The 22,875-nt window shown below is 42.8% G+C and overlaps 2 protein-coding genes across 7 annotated transcripts in view; one reads left to right on the top strand and one right to left on the bottom strand.

Annotated features, from left to right (window-relative positions):
• Positions 1-5,534: 5,534 nt before the first annotated feature.
• Positions 5,535-13,016, top strand: PDHB (pyruvate dehydrogenase E1 subunit beta). The gene is made up of 10 exons (XM_037040788.1): positions 5,535-5,636; positions 5,724-5,777; positions 7,072-7,179; positions 7,270-7,332; positions 7,433-7,468; positions 7,604-7,889; positions 8,637-8,747; positions 11,211-11,302; positions 12,057-12,198; positions 12,507-13,016. Exons 1-10 carry the CDS (start codon positions 5,595-5,597, stop codon positions 12,650-12,652), a joined length of 1,080 nt encoding a protein of 359 aa, XP_036896683.1. The 5' UTR covers positions 5,535-5,594; the 3' UTR covers positions 12,653-13,016.
• A 449-nt stretch (positions 13,017-13,465) lies between these two features.
• Positions 13,466-22,875, bottom strand: part of PXK (PX domain containing serine/threonine kinase like) — a 70,896-nt gene continuing 61,486 nt past the window's right edge. For 2 of the 6 annotated variants that reach the window (XM_037040782.1, XM_037040787.1), the window contains 2 exons: positions 21,822-21,884; positions 13,466-14,687 (listed from right to left, as the gene is read on the bottom strand). In XM_037040782.1, coding sequence (XP_036896677.1) covers positions 14,476-14,687; positions 21,822-21,884 — 275 coding nt within the window. In that variant the 3' untranslated portion in view covers positions 13,466-14,475. The other 4 variants (XM_037040783.1, XM_037040784.1, XM_037040785.1 and 1 more) reach the window with 4 other exon arrangements.

Here is a 22,875-nt window from a genome sequence, read left to right as displayed (position 1 = left end):
TGGTTCTATTCCCAGTCAGGGCACATACCTGGGTTGCAGGCCAGGTCTCCAGTGAGGGGCACTCAAGAGGCAACCACACATTGATGTTTCGCTTCCTCTCTTTCTCCATCCCTCCGCCTCTCTAAAAATAAATAAATAAAATCTTAAAAAAAAGAAAGAATAAACTCTGGCCCTGACCAGCATGGCTCAGTTGATTGGCTTATGGTCCAGTAAACTGAAAGGTCACAGATTCCATTCTTCATCAGGGCACATGCCTCAGTTGCGAGTTTGGTCCCCAGTTGGGGTGCATGCAAGAGACAACCGATGGATGTTTCTCTCTCACATTGATGCTTCTTTCCCTCTTTCCCTTACCCTCTCTCTAAAATCAATGGTCATGTACTTGAGTGAGGATTAAAAAACAAGAATAAACTCTGTTTCATGTACTCACAAATGTAAACCTACTCCTACCCCATCCTGTATATTACTCAACTTGAAGAAAACAAACAACCCCCCCTGAAATGGGCAAAAGATTTAAACAGACATTTCACCAGAAATAACATGTGAATGGCCAAGTAGCACATGAAGAGATGCTCAACATCATTGGCCATTAAGGAAATGCAAATCAAAACCATGATGAGATATAACTATACACCCATTAGAAAGGCAAACAAACAAACAAAGCAACAAATGATAGCACCAAGTGTTGGTGAGAATGTGGAGTCATCGGAACTCTCAAACATTGTTGGTGAGAACACAAAATGGTATAGCCTTTCCAGAAAACACTCTGGCAGTTTTCTAAAAGTTAAATATACACCTGCCTTATGACAGAGCAAGCCCAAGCCCACACCACAGAGAAATGAAAACTTGTGTTTATAGAGTACTCTCTCCAAATTTTTATACTAGCTCAATTCATCACCACCAAAAACTAGAATCAACTCAGATGTCTTTCAACAGGTAAGTGGATAAACTATTTTACATGCATACAACAGAATACCACTCAGCAATAAAAAAGAATAAACTATTGAAACATTGATAACTTGGATGACTCTCAAAGGCAAGACAATGAGTGAAATAATGTAGCCTCAAAAAGTTACATACTGTATGATTTTACTTATTTAACATTCTGGAAAAGGCAATCACATGGCAACAGAGACACAAATTAGTGGTTGTCAGGGAGCAGGCGTGGAGGGACAGCAGGAGGGAGTACTGGCGGTCGTCACAGGACCGTGGTGTATCCTGATTATGGTTATCATTACCCAGATGGATACCAGCTTCAAAACTCAAAGAGCTCACAATTTTTCTCTATGCTCATTTTATTTTTTATTATTTCTTAACATTTTTACCCTTACCTGATGACACTTTTTTCATTGCTTTTAGAGAAAGAGGAAGGGAGAGGGAGAAAGAGAGAAACATTGATGTGAGAGAGAAACATCAATTTGTTGCCTCCATATGCACCCAACTGGGGATTGAACCCCCAACTTAGGTATGTGCCCTGAGTGGGAATTGAACCTGTGACCTTTTGGTTCACAGGAGATGCTCCAGCCAATTGAGCCACACCAGCCAGGGCCTGTATACGCATTAAAAAAAATCTTAAAAGGCTAATATTTGTGTAAAGAATGGAAAATACAGACATATATGCTTGTGTACAGATGCCCCTTCTCTGTGAATATACAGAAGTGAGTCACAGTGGCTGCCACGGCGGGGGGCGGAGGGGGGGAGGAGGGCAACTGAGATTCAGGGACCAGAAGGGCAATTTTCCTACAATAAGATAAATTTACTATTCAAAAACATTTTTAATTAAAAATAAAATAAAAACATAGGTGCATATAAATATATTGGAAATAATATGCAAAAATTATAAGAGATCTTTTGCTTATAAGTGGGATATACTTTGGGGAAGTTTTGAAGATGGATGGTGGTGGTGGTGGAACACCACTGTGAATGTGTTTAATAATACTGAACCGTATACGTAAAAGTGGCTAAAATGGTAAATTTTACATTATGTGTGTTTACCACAATAAAAAACAACCTAATCAGAATGTTAGCAAAAGATTTAAACAGACACTTCACCAAAGATGGATGGCAAGTAAGCACACAAAAAAATGTTCAATATCATTAATCATTATAGAAATGCAAGTTAAAGCCATGAGGAGTACCACTATACACCTATTAGAATGGCCAACATTTAAAAGTTAGTATCAGGTGCTGGCAAGCATCCAGAGCAAGTGGATGTTTTATACACTGCTGGAGGTAGTGTAAAAATACAGGATCTGGCAGAAGGAACACCTACATGACTGTGGTTGGTAGGGTAATAACATGGGTGTAATAATTTATAGTTTTAAATTGAACATTTCACCTAAAATGTCATATGGTGTGCTTGAGTGTGACATTGTTATGTTACAGGATTACATGCTTATGATTTTATAATAAAAAGGGGACATTACTTGTGCTGGACCCTATCATATGGCCACTCTGGAAAAACAGTCTAGCAATTTCTTAAAAGTTAGACATACACTTAACATATGGCTGTAGCTCTGGGTACTTACATGAAGAAATGAAAACTTTCATGCATAAACCTGTAAACTTTCTAGCACAAACCTGTAAACCAATGTTCACAGCAGCTTTTTTGGTAATAGCTAAAACTGGATACAACTCAAATATCCTCAGTGGATGACTAGATAAACTGATTGTAACTATCATATAAAAATTCATCAATAAAAACAAATGAAATGTTGATACACACAACTTGAACGGATCTCAAAGGCATTAGGCTGACTGACATTAGCCAATGTCAAAGTTACATATTATATGAACCCATGTATAAAACATTCTTGAAATAACAAATTATACTGCTTGAGAATAGACCAGTGGTTGCCAGGAGTTGGGGGAAGGGGTGGGGTGTGACTATGAGGTAACACGACAGAGCTTCTTTGTGGTGATGGAACACTTCTGTATTCCGGCTGTGGTGGTGGTTATGTGAATCTGTACATGTGACAAAATTCTATGGTACTATACACCCACATAAGAATGCGTATAAAATTGGTGAAAGCTGAATAAAGTCTATCTCTACTTGTTAATAATATTGTACAAAATTTGGGAGTTTTGATAATGTGCTATGACTGCATACCATCACTGGGCAAAGCTGGGTGAACTCTGTACTATTTTTGCAACTTTCTGTGAGTCGTAAATTCTTTCAAAAGAATTGTAAGACAAAAAAAGAGTAAACTACTATACACTTAAAAATATGATGAATCTCAAAAACATTTCCTGAGCTAAAGAAGACAGAAACAAAAGAAACATCTCATAGTTCCCTTTAAGTTCTAAAAACACGCAAACTAAAATATAAGGGAAATCAGATCTGTGGTTGCACGTGTGAGGAATGACTGGGAGGAAACATGAGGGAACTTTCTGGGGTGGGAGAAATGTGCATTTTACTGAGGTTAAGTTTCATGTAAAAAGTTGGGGTCAGGGGACAAAAGCCCTCATTGACAAACCTTGCTTGCATATACACACAAAGTTGGTCGAGCCCATAGAGACTGAAAACTTCAGGTAAAGGACTTTGACCATCTAAAGTGACTTGAGGACAAATGTTCCTATGACTTTGAAAAGATTTAGTTCCAAGAGAGAAGTGGCCTGGTTGGCCAATTAACACTTTTCAATCCCTTTTTGTAAAATCTACAGCATATGAACATAGACTGGCTTGGTAAAGATTATGGATTTAAAATTCAGCACTTCTTATCTTTTGTACCTTTTAAGCAGAAAATTGTGCCTATCATTTCCAAACTGGCCATTTATAGAGTTTGAAAGGAAAGCACATGTACTGACAAATATACCTAGTGTCTAAAATGTCCACAGTCATTATCTCAAAAGGAAATCCTCAGCTGAGGTCAACTGAGTCCTAAGGAGTTACACCACCTTGACTCAGCTGGACAGACGAGCTGGAGACTCAGTGTTCCTGGCTTTTTGGATCTCTACGTAAATATGGTCCAAGATTACAATCATTTGTCTAGACCAGAGTCCAGATTCTGGCTTCTCTGTGTGTCATTGTTCCTTCATCTGAGATCTCCCTTTGCTTTGTAATTCTAGTCCTGAAATCTTTCAGTGCTGGTGGTGTGAGAGCTGACACATTTTCATTTAAAGCAGAACCCAGGAATCCCCAAGGGCTAACATCTCAAATTCAGGGGTTTCTCAGGGATGCTGTGGTTGTCTGTGAAGTGCTGAGGCTTCCTGCCAACAACTGGAAGAGTCTTGTAAGGTCTTGACTCCATACCACAGACAACATATCTCCATTTCACAGATGATGATGAAGCAGAGAAGCCGAGAGATTAATGTCCATCTCTGCCGTCCCCAAATTTGTATCTCTAGCCGGGCCTAGCCTATAGTTCTAGGCTCCTATATCCAACCAGGGTATGACCCAGTCATCTAAATGTAGTTGGTCCAAAATGTACTCTTCCTACCTACTCCCAGGATCCCCAACACAACATCTATCCAAATCCACACACCCAAAATCTTCAGCTCTTCCCCTTCCCTCACAGCAATCCTATTTCCTCCTGTGGCAAATAGATCTCAGATCTGTCCCCTTGTACTTATCCTGAAACTGCCCCTAGTCCAGCTCTCTTTCTGCTGCTTCTGCCCTCTCACACCCCATTCTTACTCAGCAACCAGACACTCCTGTGATCCAGTCACTCCCTGCTGCACGGGTTTCCCACAGCCCTAGATTAAACCCAGACTCCGAGGCTGCACCGGCAGACTGCAGCCCCCAGAAGAGTTTTGTTTGGAACATCTCAGGGAGGACTGGGGACTAATGGTGTCCCCTATGGTCTTCCCTGCCACGTGACTCCCAAGCGTCAAAGTGAGACAAATGAGAGGAAGCTTCCAGAGGCTGTCCTAGTCAGGTGTTTGGCCCTATAAGGAAGGCCCTTTCTAAAGGCAGGTTGTTGTAAACCTCCTTATGGCAGGACCCAGACTTCTGCTTCAGAAAGCAGTGGAAAAAGCCAGTCCTGGCTCATTTAAACCATCTCTGATTCAGTTTATCTATCTGTGAAAAGGAGGTGATAACCCTAATTACCTGAGATGGTTCCTGGGAGAATGAAATCAGCTCTAAAGGATTTACCACATCACACAGTAGGCGCTTAATGTGTCCGTGAAAGCTCTTGCATTCTAAGGAACCGACAGACAGTGCTGACCAACACTGGAGTCGCTCGTAAGACGCTGAATTCTCTGTCACTAGTGTGTGTACACATTTCCTGAGCTAAAGTGCTACTTGGTGCCCAGAGGATTTTTGTGACCGCAGAAATCTGGCCTAGGTCTTAAAGCCTCTCCAGCTTCGAGTTTTGCCCTTGGGCAAAAGGGCTTCTGGCCCCCGCGCTTCAAGCAACAACACCAAAGAATGTGTCCTCGGCCAACACCCCGGGGACCAGAAACCACCGACCATCAGAAATTAAGTTCATTGGAGTCCAACCAGGCAAAGTGGCAAGCCATCCCAGCGAGAGGGAAGGGACGCGGCACGCAGGCGCTGCGCTCTGCCATTGGTCAGCGCCAGCAGGGAGGCGGGACCCTTGACGTCGCAGCTCGGCTGTGCTGTCATTCGGCGGCGGCTAGAGGACACGGTTAAGATGGCGGGGGTGTCTGGGCTGGTACGCAGACCCCTTCCGCAGGTAGGCAGCGGCGCGTGGACCCTATGACCCTGCGCGATCCCTGCCCACCCCGCATGCCCTCTAAACGTCTTTTTCTTTTTCCGCCAGGTTTCCGGGCTGCTGAGGAGGCGCTTTCACCAGACGGCGCCGGCTGCGCTGCAGGTAATTGGCCGGGACGCAGGCCGTGGCAGGGAGGGGGGGTCTCTCTCCTCTGGGGGTGGAGGCTGGGGTCGCGCCTGCGCAGCGGCGGGTGGGCGCTGTGCGGAGAGGCTGCATTGGTCTCGTAGTACCCGGACCCCAGCATCCTCCCTGGGACTCCTGGTGACTTTGCTGCGGCCCGGCAGCAAACACCAGCGTATTATACCCTGGATCCTCATTAAAATCCGTTGTATGACATGGGGAAACTAGACTTGACGCTTTTCCCCAGACCACCACCCTTTTCATTTTTATTGTGATAGGATATACGTAACAAAATTAACCGTTTTCAAGTGAGAATTAAGTCCATTCACCATGTTGTGTAACCATCACCACCAGCCATCGCCAGAACTTCATCTCTAACAGAAACTGTGTAGTACCCACTAAACACAAACTCAGCGTTTCCCCTTAGCCCCGGTAACTACTCTATTGCAGTTTCTGTACCGGTTCTAGGTACACCCTGTGAGTGGAATCATGCAATATTTGGCTTTTTATATCTGGCTTATTTTTCATTTAGCATAACGTTTTCAGGGTTCATTTGTGTTGTAGCATGTGTCAGAATTCCATTGTTTTTAATAGCTGAATAATATTCCATTGCATGTATGTGTCACATTTTGTTTATATATTCATCGGTTGATAGACATTTGGATAGTTTCCACCTTTTAGATTTGTAAGTGATGCTGCAGTGAACATTGGTGTGCAAGAATCTGAGTCTCTGCTTTCACTTCTTTGGGGCATATATTAAGGGGAATAGTTGGATTGTATGGTAATTCTATGTTGAACTTTTTGAGGACCCTCCCCCTTTTTTTACTAGAACATTCTCCCAATCTATATGGTAAAATAACTCCTAGATCCTGAAGGCAAAGTATTTGGTAGTGCCTGGCACCTAGTGAGTGCTCAATATGTAAAATTATTTAGGCTTCCTTAACAGTTCTTTAAGTATGGAAGTAAAACAACCCAGTATACTTTCTGCATATGAAGTTTCACCTATGAACTGGTCTGACCAACAAGCAGATCTTTTAAGCCTAGGTATGCATCAAGCAAAGTGTTAAGTAAGCTGCTTAGTAACATGTCCAATAAAGACTAGCTATGTGTGATAGAAGTGTTACTTTTAGAATTCTTTGACCTTTTAAAGAGAAACCTGTTCTACAGATAGTTTTTATATTATATGCTGTGGGCATCCTAGGTAATTATAGGAGAATCTCAGTCATGTCCTAAATAATCCTGTAGCTTACTGAATGTTTCCCTATACCTGTGACAGGTGACAGTTCGTGAGGCTATAAATCAAGGCATGGATGAGGAGCTGGAAAGAGATGAGAAGGTATTTCTGCTTGGGGAAGAAGTTGCCCAGTATGATGGGGCATACAAGGTAACCAAGATACGTGAAAATTATACAAAATTGAGGTGACTGTCTGCCCCCATACATACTTAAAAGTAAGGAGTCAATGCTTAATTTTAGGTGAGTCGAGGCCTATGGAAGAAATATGGAGATAAGAGGATCATAGACACACCCATATCTGAGGTAAGCTTTCTACCAGAAAGCAGACCTTTGGGGGGCACGTCTGTTAAATGGGCACAGTTCTAATTTTTATGGGTTTTCATGTTTGTATTTTATTTTATAGATGGGCTTTGCTGGAATTGCAGTAGGTGCAGCTATGGTATGAATCTTTATGAATCTCTTCCAAAGAGGTTTTTAACATGACCTTTGAAAACATTATTTGAATGTCGTAAGTGGGTGCCCCTCTTCATTGCCGTTTTAAGTCTTTTTAACATCTGTGTTTTTGATTTGACAGGCTGGGTTGCGGCCCATTTGTGAATTTATGACCTTCAATTTCTCTATGCAAGCTATTGACCAGGTTATAAACTCAGCTGCCAAGACCTACTACATGTCTGGAGGCCTTCAGCCTGTGCCCATAGTCTTCAGGGGGCCTAATGGTGCCTCAGCAGGTGTAGCAGCCCAGCACTCACAGTGCTTTGCTGCCTGGTATGGTCACTGCCCAGGCTTAAAGGTAGTCAGCCCCTGGAATTCAGAGGATGCAAAAGGACTTATTAAATCAGCCATTCGGGATAACAATCCAGGTCAGCAGGTTAATACTTGGTTCTCCTGTGAACATTGAAAAACTATAGTGAAACCTTTGAATGGAAGGCACCAATAAAGGCTTTCAGTTAGGCTTAGATGTATCATATAAAAATGCCAATAATTTACAAATACTGTAAAGGTAGTAAAAGATGTTGTTTTTCTTATTTCTGACTATGGGGGCCAGTTAGGTAAAGGAGACTTTACTGCGTATCTACAACACCGATTTAACCTCCATAGATAAAATTAGGATTTGACCAGACTACAGATAGTACTAAACCATCCTCAAGGGTACTAGACACAATAGACAGAGGGCTTCCTAATCAGCACAGTGAAACTTTTCACAAAATGAATGATAGTGACACCTCCCTCCTGGGAGCATGCTCACACCTTTTTTTTCCAAGGCGTGCATCTTCTAAACTCTAAGGGTCCGCCCTCACAAGACTTGCAATGGCAGGGGAGCAATGGGCAGCTGCAGCCCAGTCAGGGCTAACCCCCTGACTCTGTCTCCAAGCCCCCTTTTCTCTGACTTACCAAGGAGCCAGAATAGCCTCGCCTAAGTTCATTTCTTTCCTAGAACATTTCTAGAGAGCCAGAGCAGCCCAGCCTAGGCTCTCCTGTTGCTTCTTCTATTCTAAACCCTTCCTTGTTTCACTGTCCCCAGCTGAAAAAAAAAGAGAAGGAATGATAGTGTTCTGTTTACATTTTTGGTCATGTGTGACTTTCATTTAAATGTTTGTATTTCACAGTGGTGATGCTAGAAAATGAATTGATGTATGGAGTTCCTTTTGAATTTCCTTCAGAAGCTCAGTCAAAAGACTTTCTGATTCCTATTGGAAAAGCCAAAATAGAAAGGCCAGGTAAGAGAATTTAGTATACATTTAAACATTATTTGTAATCCAGCCTGTCTGTGTTATTCAAATTCATCCTAGGCTGTATTGCCTTTTACTTTGACAAGGGAATTATAGGATGAGTTCAGATTAAGAATGTGTCATGCCTTAATGGCTCATACAGGGCTCATACAATTGTACTTTTCTAAATCCTAATCCAGTAGATTTGTATTTCTTTTTTTTAATTGTATATTTATTTTTACTGTTTACATTTCAGTCATCTTCAAAGTACTCTCCATTTGATGCAATACAACTATTGAGATGTTTTTCCACTCTCAGAATAGTTTTTTGAACTTCTCAATTTTGATGCCTTTTAGGGCTTCTGCCATTTTTTCTCTTAATTTTCATAAGAGAAAATTTACTAAAGAATTGCCTTTTATTCTGTGACTTATTTGCCCCTTTTCTGGGTTAAAAATTCTAGGTTTTTTAAAATATATTTTATTGATTATGCTATTACAGTTGTCCCATTCTTTTCTCCCCTTTATTCCCCCCACCCTGTACCCTTCCTCCCACCAGCATTCCCCACCTTAGTTCATGTCCATCGGTTGTACATACAAGTTCTTTGGCTTCTCTATTTCTCATACTATTCTTAACCTCCTGCTCTCTATTTTGTACCTACTGTTTACACTTCTTATTCCCTGTACCTTTCCCCCATCCTCCTCCCACCTGCTTCCCACTGATAACCCTCCATGTGATCTCCAGTGCTGTGATTCTGTTGCTGTTTAGGTTGTTTGCTTAATTCATTTTTGTTGTGTGTGTTTTTCTTTTTTCAGGTTCGGTTGTTGATAGCTAGGAGTTTGTTGTTATTTTACTGTTCATAGTTTTGATCTTCTTTCTCTTAGATAAGTCCTTTTAACATTTCATATAATAAGGGCTTGGTGATGATAAACTCCTTTAACTTGACCATATCTGAGAAGAACTTTATTTGCCTTTCCATTCTAAATGATAACTTTGGTGGATAGAGTCATCATGGATGTAGGTCCTTGTTTTTCATGAATTCAAATATTTCTTTCCAGCCCTTTCTTAATTGCAAGGTTTCTTTTGAGAAAGCAGCTGATAGCCTTATGGGAACTTCTTTGTAGATAACTGTCTCCTTTTCTTTTGCTGATTTTAAGATTCTCTCCTCTTTAATCTTAGATAATGTAAATGTAAATTTACATTACATTATCATTACAATGTATTTACATTACATTACAATGTAAATGTAAATCTTGGTGTGTACTTCCTTCAGTCCAACTTCTTTAGGACTCTCAAGGCTTCCTGGACTTCCTTCCTAGAAGTCCATTTTCTTTGCCAAGTTAGGGAAGTTCTCCTTATTTTTTCAAGTAAGTTTTCCGTTTCCTTCTCTTCCTCTTCTCCTTGGCACCCCTATGATTAGGATGTTGGAATGTTTAAAGTTGTCCTGGAGGTTCCTAAGCCTCTCATTTTTTTTGAATTCTTGTTTCTTTATTCTGTTCTAGTTGAGTGTTTACTTCTTCCTTCTGGTCCAAATTGCTGATTTGAATCCCAGTTTCCTTCCTTTCACTGTTAGTTCCCTGTACATTTGTCTTTATTTCACTTTCATAACCTTCACTTTTTCCTCTATTTTGCAACCATATACAACCATTTCTGTGAGCATCCTGATTACCAGTGTTTTGAACTCTGCATCTGATAGGTTGGCTATCTCAATTTTTTTGTTTGGCACCCCTGTTAAATAGTAAGGGGCAGAGCCTTAGGTGTTCACCAGAGTGGGGCGACTCACATCCCTGTGTTGTGACACTATATGTGGGGCAGGAGTCAGAGAGGGAACAGTGCCACTTGCCCAGCTCTCTATTGGCTTCCAGCCACTTCCTCCACTAGCCACAAGCAAATCAGGCCCTTCTGGTGCTGATTCTTAGGTAGGTGGTTTTTTATGCCTTCTAGGACCCTTGTGGGTCTCTCCAGCAAACTCTCCTGTGAGGCTGGGAGTTTCTCCCACTGCCACAACCCCCACTGGTTTTTTCAGTCAGAGGTTTTGAGGCTTTATTTCCCCGCACTGGAACCCTGAGTTGCATGGTCTGTCTTGCTCCCGGGTTCTTCCTCCTGGTTTATCCAAACGCAAATGTGGGACCACCCATCCACCAGCCACAGCCTCGATACAAATCCACTCTTCCCTGGCTGCCTGTCCCCACCCTGGTAGTGGTCTGTTTGAATGTTCTTCAATTCCTTGGTTGTTGGACTTCCGTACAGTTTGATTTTCTGGCAGTTCTGGTTATTTTTTAATTTGTTGTTGTCTTTTGCTTGTTTGAGGAGGAAAAGTGAATTTACCTATGCCTCCATCTTAGCTGGAAGTCTGTATTTCATTTCTAAGAAGGTTGCCACATTGTTCACATCGCTGCAATGAAGCTGAGTTGAAGATTGTACAAATCCACTTAGTTTCAATCTGACCTCTGATCTGTGATTACTTTGTTTCAGGGACACATGTAACTGTAGTTGCCCATTCGAGACCTGTGGGCCACTGCTTAGAAGCTGCAACAGTGCTGTCTAAAGAGGGAATTGAATGTGAGGTGAGTGGACATTCAGTTCTAAAAAAAATCAGAAAGTTTTTTTTTTTTAATTTAAGACCCAGACATAGTTTGAGTTCTATTAACAAGATGTACAATCTTGCTTTGTCACTCAGTTCTACCCCTGCTTAAAGCTGGGAATCTGCTTGCTTTCTCAGTACATAGTTTTTTACCACCTACGCTCTAGATCTTTTAGGATAGTACCACTTTCTCAAGTTAAAAATCCAGCCTCGGAGCTGGAGATTGGGGAAGGGGAGACTTAGAAGTCAGTGCGTCTAACCCTCTCATATCTGGGACCTGCCACTTGTTAGTCACACTTGGGCAAGTTCTGTACAGTAAATCTCAAAAGACATGGAGTGACAGAGGAGCTTTGACAGAACAGCAGAGGGACAGCTGGCCACAGAGAGCAGAGAGGGAGGGACAGTATGTTTTCTGTCTCATCAGGGTGGTTGTGAGAAATTACACTTAATGTACTGCCTGGTACACCGTAAACAGCCTGATGTGAGTTATTTTTCTGATGAGAAGGAAGTTAAAGCCAAGGGAGTAACTGAATTCCGTAATTTAACAAGAGCTACTTATAATAGAGATGTTGGTTTTAATTAAATTTCCCTCAACATCTTGTGTATGAATTGGCATATTAGATTTTCCTAGACACAAAGAGTTATAGGAAACCAAAAAAAAAGTGGTGTTATGGGAATAATACTATATTTATGATTCAGTGGCTGTCTAAAGCTCGTCTACTAAATTATCTGTTCAGGTGATAAATATGCGGACCATCAGACCAATGGATATTGATACAATAGAAGCCAGTGTCATGAAGACCAATCATCTCATAACTGTGGAAGGGGGCTGGCCACAGTTTGGAGTAGGAGCTGAAATTTGTGCCAGGATCATGGAAGGTATTTCTGAGAAACTGGTTTTGGAACAGTTACGCTGTATTAAACACTGTGTACCTGGAGACCAGATAAAGAGATTAAACGTCGGGAGAGGCCGCCAAACGGCTTGGACTTTAAATTTGTCAGCTTGGCATTTGGGGGCGGGGCCGGGGAGAGGAGTAAATTTTTAAAAAGCAAAACCAGGAACAATCCCCAGTAGTTAGTATTCCTTTAGATTTTTGTATTGGGACAGCTACACCGTTTGTGTCAAGGTGTTGGTGTACAGCTGGCTTTTCTTGCCTCTCTCTCAGCTAAGCTTCCTTCCCTCCTAGGCCCTGCATTCAACTTCCTGGACGCTCCTGCAGTTCGAGTCACCGGTGCTGACGTCCCTATGCCTTATGCCAAAATTCTAGAAGACAACTCTGTACCTCAGGTTAAAGACATCATATTCGCAATAAAGAAAACACTGAATGTCTAATTTGGACTTTAATGTCAAGTCATTGGGATTTATGTAAAGTACTTGCTGACACTACCTGGATTGACCTTAGGATTCATAAATGTTTTTGTACAGGGAAGAAGTTTAAATGTGCTTATATGTGGAAAAACTCCATTCTTACTGCCTGAGACTACATGCCTGGTTTTTTGTCTTTACAATTGCCGTTTATTGGAATAAGACCAATGTAAAATTGTACCCTCTCACTGGAAGGACAAGGTGTGAAAGTGGCAGAGTCCTGATGAAAGATTTATCCAAAAAAAGGCAACTATATGTAAAAATAAAAGCATATGATCTACATTTCCTGTTAGATTGTTTTGATAGGGAATAAAGGAATTCCTAACTATGAGTAATGGTATTTTTATGTTCTTGAAAATAACTGTGGGGTGGAAGTCTTAAAATTGTATTAAGAAATCAGTGTCATCAGGAACTGACTGTTAATGATCCTAGACCACATCACACTGACAACAGGAACTTGTCCACAGACTCTTCAAATACCTAATTCTAATAGGGTTCCCTTCAAAGTTAAAGCAGAATTCATGTCAGGTGTTTTCCTTTCCCATTGCCAAAACCAGACCTCCTGGCATACATCACCCTCTTCAGAAGCTGAGGTGGAAAAGACAGGTTTAAAATCGGTCATGGAAGCATACAAGTGGTGCAAGGCAGGAGTGTCGGCTCTTATTAAGAGGGAAAATATAACACGTAAGAAAGATCAGATAGATGGGAAGAAAACGGTAGAAATTCTGTGTGGGTCTGGCCTTTGTTTACAAGTGTTACTATAAAAATACAGACAACCCATTTTCTTGACATGGTTTATTTTAATAAAAAATACAGGTGAACATATTTATCACAGATTACATGAAACTAGAGACAATGACATTTTCTCTGCATAGTAACCAACACTGATGTATTTGAACTTTTAAATGGACTACTTGTAATCCTTTAAAGTGCAATTTATTTGATTTAAGCAAATCATAGGATAAAGGGTCTTTCTAATGAATGAGTAACATTTAAAGATGATGTATTTGAATAAATCTTTCAAAAATCATAATTCTATAAATGCTAAACTCTTGTGTTGTAACAATAATTCCCCACAAACCACAAACTTAATTGCTGAGGAGTAATAAGATCTTGTAATTGGCAAGAGCATTTTCTGATGGTAACATTTTTTGTTCGATATATTCTAACTATAAGGAGCTCTATGAGTCCACTGTAGTTGCTTCAGCAGCCCTGAGTTCTATAACCACAACAGTATTCTGTTTGAGAGGAAAATGAAGAACTCAGTTGCTTCTCTGACTCAGCCATACAACTATGCTTTAGGCTACAGTGTTAATGTCTAAGATGAAATTAAGGTAGCAAAAATGGAAGTCAGAATCTAAGAGACAACCAGAAAATGCTGTAGAGAAATAAACTATGAGAGGAATGTTTCTAGGAGCTTGTCTGATGGGATAGGAAGGATTGCAACACGGGCCATCCACTGCTGTGACTGTATATTGTCAGTCTTTGCCCATTTCTTTCAATTGGTAGAAATACTGATTCTGATATGCTGCTTCCCCCAAAAGATGCCCATTAGAGGATGAACAACTTTAAAATAGTAATACAGGAGCAAACTATTCCTTTGCTCCTGATTTTAATCTACTCAAAGAATATTTCCCTCTTCAAAAGCCCCGTACATGAGCATCTGCAAAATAGTATGTATCTCTACTGGCTCAGCAGTCAACTCATCCAGGAAAGTCCTTCAGTGGCTGGAGATGGGCAGGGAGAAAACAAAAACCAAAAAACTTCCCTCCAAGTGTAAACATGAAGCTTTAGCCAATCTTAGGAGCACTGTGATCACAGGTTTCAGCTTTCCTCAAAGTTCCTTTTTGGAAATTCTGGATGGAGCTGAGTAAGGCCCCTCGGCTCACGCCATTCACAGCCTGGGGCTGGAGTTGTGTGGGCACCTCTGTGCTCGAAGGTGGCAAGGGAGCTGCTGGTGGTGGAGGCGGAGGTGGAGGAGGTGGAGGTAATGTGGAAATCCCTGTAGAGGAGAAAGGCGACAGACAGCATCACCTCCCAACATCCAGTATGCACACTACTGCTCAGTCCTGAGCAGGACAGACTGGGGAGACGGCAAGTGGTTTCCCTCGGAACAACCAAGATGTTCAGTGCTGTATGCTTTTTAAAATACTGAACAAGAAAGCTAGAAGCATCAAAGGGGAATTTCAAGTTTGCCATTTCCCCCAATTAAGTCATGTGAAGAAAGACTTATTTGTCTGTGAACAAATATCACAGATTACATGAAACTATACATAGTGACATTCTTTCAACATAGATGGATGAGGCTTTAAGACCATTTCCAAATTTTAGTAATGGTCCCTAAAGGAAAGTCCCATCAGCTACTTCAGCCAGGTTCCAGACAGCTCCACCTACTCCTGAGCTAGCAATTAAAGATAGAAATCTGGATGCAGAGTTGGGCTACCTGAATATCAGTTAATAACAAAGGATGAACAGTTCTTAGCTGCTGGAACACACACACATATATTTGGAGGATGTGATTTAATATAAAATGAAAAATTAGTATTCTTGGCAAGGACCCAGTGCCTGCCAGGTTATGAGTTGCCCAGGGGCATATGTCTCAAAAAAGCATCTTCTATTAGGTTTCATTAAAGAAATATAAAAAGCTAGTAATTTTTCCATTGCAAAATAGCCGGTAAAGGGCTTTCTTCCTCCAGCAATAGTATGCTCATGGAGTTTTCCTCAAGCACCCTTCTTTCCACCGTGGCCCAATCCAGGAACAGAATGTAACTGCACTAACTCCACATCTTGGCTGAAGCATCAGGTGAGACTGCAATTCTGAGCTCTACCTTAGTGGGCAAGGAGAAGGGAATTGGACAGGTGCCTACAACTTCCCTTAGCTTCCAGGCACACAAACATTTGGCACTTGAACTTTATAGTTCTGAATGAATGAATGAAAATAAACAGTACAGAAAAAGCCCTACCTTAAGGAACCTGACTGTGCCAGAGTTAGTTGCCCCATTTCTCATGAACCTTGCAGCTCTGGGTGACTCCCCCACCTGCATCTAGCCTCAGCCTCTACCTCTTCCTAAGGCTACACAAAGGAGATCCTCTGCTAGACAAACTGCTACTGAGCTGTGGTGTTAACAAGTGAACATCCCAATCACCCTTGTGTTTATTTGGATGAGCAGATCAGGATCTTCAATAAAACAGTTAAGTGCATGACAGGCAATTGTCAAAATCACGTGTTTCACAGAAAACCACTTACCTTTCTTTATATCTTTACCCAAACCTAAGGCAGCTGAAATTAAAGAATGACAGATACACACACTCATGCTCTGCAATCTTGGAATTCTCAAATGATGATATGTCAATACAAATAAACATGAAAGAGACAAATGCACAAAATGTAATTTCTACTGGTTCTATACAACAACTAATGAATGAAGTTCGATTATGCTCCATGCTGAGGAGGAGTGTGGAAAAATGCTCCTGGCTTTATGGCACAGGGTTACAAAGATGAAGGGACTTTAAACCCGAATGAGTGTAGAAGTGAGAAGGGCAGGGTGCGTGGTACAGCATCCCTCTGAAGGGGGTTTTCAGACAGTGACCAGTGAAACACCAGGGGAGGGGCGCTGCCTCGGAAGGCTCTTGAAGATCAACTGCAGTGTAGAGAGCCCGAAGGAGTGAGCAGGCCCAATGTCCCCCAGCCCCATCTGATGACCGAAAAAGGGCAGCAGAATCTGGACTTGACATTCAGGGCACATGTACAGATGAGCATCAGCGTTTCTGCCGCCCATCTCCGTGCTTTGAGCCAGGCAGAGTCCCTGTGAGTTACAGATGAGAAGACAGGCTCTGGGCTGCAACAGCACTGGTGTCCTCAAGACAAGGAGCTGGCCATCCAGAGACAGGCAGCCCTCCGGCCCAGGTTCTGGGTGGCTAGAAATGAGCCGGGGTGGGGTAGGGGCCTGGATTTGAGTACAGGCTGCCATCTGGAACAAAACTGCTTGGCCTTCACAAGGAACCAGCCCTTGACTTTGGCCTCATTACCAGGAGCTCAGAATTAGAATTGCAAATTTACTATCATAGCATTTGGGAATTGGGAGTTGTGTTCAGTAAATGGATCTTCATTTTTCAAGTAAAGGCTGGATTGTTACCACTTTCAATGAAACTCTTTGAATACACAGGAAGTATAAATAAATGGACCGTCCCAAGTGCCACAGGGTAACCTGTGTCTGTAAAGCGCATAGGATGCTGAGGGCTGTGCCAAAGGAGAGGCTGTCATCCAGAGGTATAAAGCAAGGTCACAAGGTCACCCTGATGTTCATTCACAGAGGGCCAGACCAATCCCAAAGGGCCTGATGTCCCATGATGTCCACTTTTCCTCACTGGGCCTGCGATAACAAGGACAGATCTTGATGTGTATGCTCAGGACACAGGAACCCAGCTCTCGGGCTCAGAGCACTAGGTGGGGAGCGGGGGAGGACCAGGAGCCAGGATGCCAGCAGTGGAGGAGGCAAGAGCACAGACCCTAGGACTCACAGTCTCTGACGACAGGTCCATCCGATTTTGTTTAGCCTATTTTTTTTTGTCTTTTCTGTGGTCTACAAGCTTCCTTTAAAGGTTCACTGGGGCTTCAGCTACAACAGACTGGTAACAATGTGGGGAGGGGAAGGATGGTAACAAGGGCCAAACTCAGAGTTGGCTCGTTGGCCCGTGACAAACCTGAGAACAGTGGATGCTCAAGTTCCCCCGTTCCTCGCATGTGAATCTGTTCCTCCCCAACAAGAGGCTTCTGCTTGCCACTATCCCTAAGGCCGCAGACAAAACCGGACACCTTCCGTGTCAGAGTGATCACTAACCAGATTCACACAGCTTTGAAAAATACTGTTCTGCAACAACTCAGGATGGGGGATGCTCCAAAACAGCTTGTCTACAGTTATAACCTGGTCAGCCCTAATGTCTCTAATCTCACTTTTTCTTAGACAAAAACCCCAAGAGCTGACTATTGTACCCTTCCCCAAATCCTGTTCACCAGACCAAACAGAAACCTGGCAATCCGGTCGAGGCCCCGGAACAGGCCACCAGCTGCTGCAGCAAGGACACAGGTTAGACCCAGGCAGGGACGCCCCACCAGGAACAATCTCACCAGCCTTGTGGAGAGGACGTCTCAGGGTCCTCTCTCCTGGGCCAACTTAGCAAGCTACGGGAGTGTGCAGGTCTGAGTTCCCCTGTGGTCCACACAGAGTGGTGGGGAGGCCACAGGGCCACCAGACCAACAGCAGACATCGCCTTCATCTTTTGCCTCAGACAGATGAGGAGGCTGCACTCATGTCCCAATTTGGGAATCACTAAGGATGCTTTAAAAAGGACTGTTTTTCTGTCATCAGTAATAAAAGCCAGTGAGCTGAAGAACCAACATTTCTGCAGCAACAGGACTCTGAAAGCTTAGTTTCCAAATTTAAAATGTACCAAAATTCCATACAGATGATTCTTAGGTTTTAGTTGTATTTCAAAACTAAAATCAGAGTGAAATGAAGATTTGAAGATCATGATGAAAATGAAATGAACGTAAATGAAGTCACTTGGGTGCTTTTTAAAGATGCTGTATTTCATTTAAAAGTTCAGAGAAGGAAATCGTGTCCAATCTGCTTTCCTATTTGTTGTTCAATTCAGTGACTAGATGTGCTAAGTCCCATTTCACATTCAGAAACAAAGCATCTTTAAAGTGAGAAAAATCAGAATAGCTTACTTTACCGAAAATTCATGTTCAAAATGGTGCATGCTCTACTGAAAACAGCAGAGAGAGAGAGAGAGAGAGAAAGAGGGGAAACAAGTCATTATTTGAATTTTAGTGTCATTTAGTCAAATAGTAAGAGACAGTCAAATATTAGTCTGAATCACATGCTGATTATTCTCACAGCCAAACTGGGAGATACTTAAGCATGAAATGCACTGGTTTGTAAACACAACTGTGACACTTTTAGAACATGGTACACACACTTAACACTAATGTGGCACCAAGTCACCTTCTTCCTCAAGTTATTTGTTTTTCTTTTCCTGAGCCAGTTAGGTGTCATTTTTACTTATTCACAAGCACAATATCCACTTTGAAGACCCATGAAGCTTTTACCTCCCCTGAAAAGTAGAATGGGTAAAGGAATATTCTTAGTTCTACTACTAAATTGGACAGTTTCTCAAGAGAGGAGAAAAATTAGAACTCATCACTTTTTTTCCCAGCAAGTCTTCTACAGTCTAAAACAGCGGCATGCCTTTCCAAAGTTAGGAGGAGCAAGAGCACAGGGCAGGTCTAAGGCTCCTGGGCAGGAGCCTGTGTGGGCCCCTCCCCTGGAGCGGCCAGGGCTGGCACTGACCTGGGCAGTGAATGGCATCACCTTACTTAAGGCTATAAAACCACAACCCCCCCCCCAAAAAAAACCAAAGGCAAACATTTTTCCTGTCTAGATATTCCAGGTGCAATGTGAAGTGTAACACTTTCCCTGACAGGGAATCCAAGTCCCTACTGAACCAGTCTGCCCACCGCCCAGAGGAAGTGAGGCCCACGTGGGGCAGGTCGCACAGTGCAGCTGGGAGGACACTGCCCAGCCCCACCCCCCACCCACGCCCGCTGACAGCTCAGGGAAGTAGCCCACATATTCGGGCTTGGAAGGGGGAGGGGAAGGCCATGCAAGGGCAGGAGGCCAGAAAGAGCGCACTGGTCAGAGAGGCAGCACGGGGCACACTACCCATTCATCCCAAACACGGTGACTGCTTTGTGTCTGTGTAGGTTTTGATAAAAATTCTTGTATGTAGAGACATAGGTTTTGAGCCTGAAGTGGGTTTCAGACTTTGATTTGGCACACAAATTCTGGAAACTCCAATATTCTAAACAATGTCATCTATTATTTTGTTTATTCTTAAACCTCCACCCTGTTACATTTTTGGTCACTCTGTGCCCATAAGGCTCTGTTCTCCCTCCTCCAGTTCCTGTCCAGCTATGAAACTTCCCTCTCCAGTCATTCTTACAGACTGGGTTGTCTACAAAATGTCAGCTCTCTCTGTTCATATTTATTGCTTAAAATTATAAACTGCAAGCGAGAAGGCTAGAATTCTCTTGCAGGGTATTATTAGCTTATACTTGACAGTACTTTAATGCTTATAAAGCCTTGTCATGCGCATTACCTACCCAGTGAAGACCAGGATCTGTTATAAGACAGTTTTAAAGCAATTACTTGTCCAAGGTCACAGCTGGAAAGTGGTGGAGCTACAAACCAGGCCTGAGGTTTGTAGCTCTGAGAGCAGAGTCAGAAACTCACTATGGGTGCCCCATATAGGGCCTCAAACGGTAAGCTGACAGGCAAGTGCTACTTATCATTTTTATGACACGCATTACAATAAATGCCCAGCAGAGGTCAGAGTAGATTCTTTGGGGGCTGAGTTGATACTTCGTCAAGAAAACATTCAAGGAGATAAAGGAAAGAAGGAGCTAATATTTGCTGGGAACATCTCATCTCTGCCAGGTTTTGTGCTTGAGGCCTCACATATGCTTTCCCTCTGAATTCTCATGACTCTCCTTTAAGAGAGACAGTATCACGTTCACAGTCACGCCTCCCACTCCAGACGGTCTTTCCAACATGACTCCAATTACAAGATTCCTCTTTTCCTTCTCCTCTCATTCTAAAAGTCACCTCATCTAACGCAAACCTGCTATTTATGAGATAGCTCCCATTCAAGTCACAGGTCATTAGAAGATTAACAACAACAACAACAACAAAAATCCAAGTAGATGTGAATTCCTCAAGGCATTTAAAAATAAGAACTGACATTAACTTCCCAGGACCACATATAATACATGCGATGAGTGCTCTATACCACTCGGCAGACACCTCACTTGTTAAAGGGGGTTATGAAGTATCACTATTAATTCTCTCTAGTTTCCTTAACATGTCTAAGTGGTGAGAAATTAATAACCTGTTTACTAGAAAATTGGTCAACATGACCTGAGCAGTAGATCTCCAGAAATTTCTGATCAGCCCATACAGGTGACCTCTACAAAAGACAAAGAAGTCTATTTCCTGTCTTGAATTTGGGGGCTTTCTTGTAAAAATCTGCTGACAAAGTCAGACAGGGGAAAGAGCATCACTGACACGAGCCGGGTACTCTGCTACTCAAAACAGGCGCTGACTCTGCAGTAAGCCACCAGGAGCCACCCTCCGCTGGCAAGGAGATGCCCACCAGCCAGAAATCAGTTGTTCAAACCAGTCTCCTTTACATTTGCTTGTCCGTTTTTGTGTGTCTTTTTCTTTTTTTTAGGAAGGTCAGTTAGAAGCATTTGGGAGATGTTGGGCAATGATGTACTTGATGGCTCCCGGGCACCATCTTAAACCTTAATGCTTGTGATACTGTCAACCCATACACCAGCCCCAGCCAGTGACTCGCCTTCAGACAGCTGCAACAGCTTCCAAGCACAGCGACTAGCTCTGAGTGGCAGAACATTTGGTTCATGTAAAAGCACAGGAGACACTGGTACTCCAGTGTTTTTATGGTACTTACAAAATGGTAGGAGATATTAGTTCAAAATGAAAGGAGGAAAGATAGAATTATGAGGTCACACCACAGACTCAGAGACTATTTTATAAGTATTCCCTGAGACATTCTACATTTTCCAAATAGAACTCGTAGTATCTGATCTAATTCACAAAGGTGAAACAAAGGCCAGTCACAGAAGAATATTCAGATGATTAAATGCATTGCAGAGCAGAACAGAGCACAAAGAGCTATCGGAAATCAGAAACTTGGGAGTTAGTTCCCTCCCACATGTAGGCATTTCACCAGTTGTGCTTTGTGAGAAAACTGACATGACAACTGGGTTCCCTGAGGACAGAGCTCAGCAGGACAGGCCCGGGCAGCAGTGCGACAGTTGTGTTCACTGGAGCACGTACCCAGACACGCTGTGACCTGAGGAGCCCCGAATGAGGCTCTCTGGCACAGAGAACGAGCCAGGGGTAGAGGGTAGTTAGTGACCCTGAAACCAACAATTCCATTCCAGTGAAACCCGAGTTTGTAAATCTTGAGCCAGGTTGAGAAGAGAAAGCCCTGCTCCTCCTCCTGTTGGTGGAGAGCGAGAGGAGGCAGGCTACTTGCCTCCATCACTCACCTGCTGTAGAGGGTGGGGTCGGCGATGACGGGGATGTGAGAGGCGAGCTGGCCCCAGATCCTGCTAAGAGAAAACACAGAAATGCTTGTGGGGACCAAGGGAAGACATCTGAAATTTGTCCCAAGTTGGGCCCCACCATTGGCTTGGTATGTTCCTCCTGAGGAGGAACAAAGAATTTAGGGACTGGACCAATGACCACATGTTTCCACTCCAGGACAGGATATGGGAATAGGGTTTGGCTGCTCCCTACAGTTTATTTGATACCAGCTTTGCAATTGGCTACAGTATCTCTTCCTGACACAACCACTGTCCCTGGGTGATGAATGACAAATGACAGTATCACAGCTGTACAGGGGACAGAGAGGAGCAGAGAAGTCCAAAGGAAGTGAGAGTTCCCCACACCATCCACCTAGTGATGCTCTATATAGAAGTTCCATTTTACCAGCAGGTACATTCAATAAGATAGGGCCAGTCTATTCAGTTTGTGGATTTCCTAGACCTTTCCTTACTTAAAATTCAGTACATACCATTATTTACATTAAAAGAATGTACATATTCCCATATGTTGTCATGTATTTTCAGGACCTCGTCACCTTGTTATATTTCAAATATTTTCAAGTTCTCAGCATCTCCCCAGTACTCAGAAATCCCCGGAATATATCCTGCTGGTCTAACATGGAAGTAGCCCGATGGGGAGGCAGAAGTTCCTACATGAGCCCCCGGCCCCAAACAGAGGTCCTATTGAGGGGTCGACCCCAACCCCGGGGACAGGTGTGATCCTGCCCCTGAGGAACCACTGTCCCTTCTGGGGAAGCCTCCAACCACCTTCTCCCCCATGGCCCACAGGACACGTGGACATGGACACGGCACGAGGAGAAATGCCTAATTCAATCGCCCACCCTCCAGTTGAATGAATACCTTTCCACTGTTTGCAATATCCTCTCACCTCCCTATATGAAGCATTTTACTGATAATGGAGGTAAAACTCAACCCCACCCCGTTTTTATATCGCTTGGCAGTGCTAACATAGATTTTAATAGGGAGAAGACTAGTG

Source organism: Sturnira hondurensis, unplaced genomic scaffold, assembly GCF_014824575.4.
Source record: "Sturnira hondurensis isolate 20B ecotype Veracruz unplaced genomic scaffold, ASM1482457v3 Scaffold0002840, whole genome shotgun sequence".
Lineage (NCBI taxonomy): Eukaryota > Metazoa > Chordata > Mammalia > Chiroptera > Phyllostomidae > Sturnira > Sturnira hondurensis.
The sequence above is the reverse complement of the archived record's forward strand: the minus strand, read 5'-3'. Positions and strand labels throughout refer to the sequence as shown.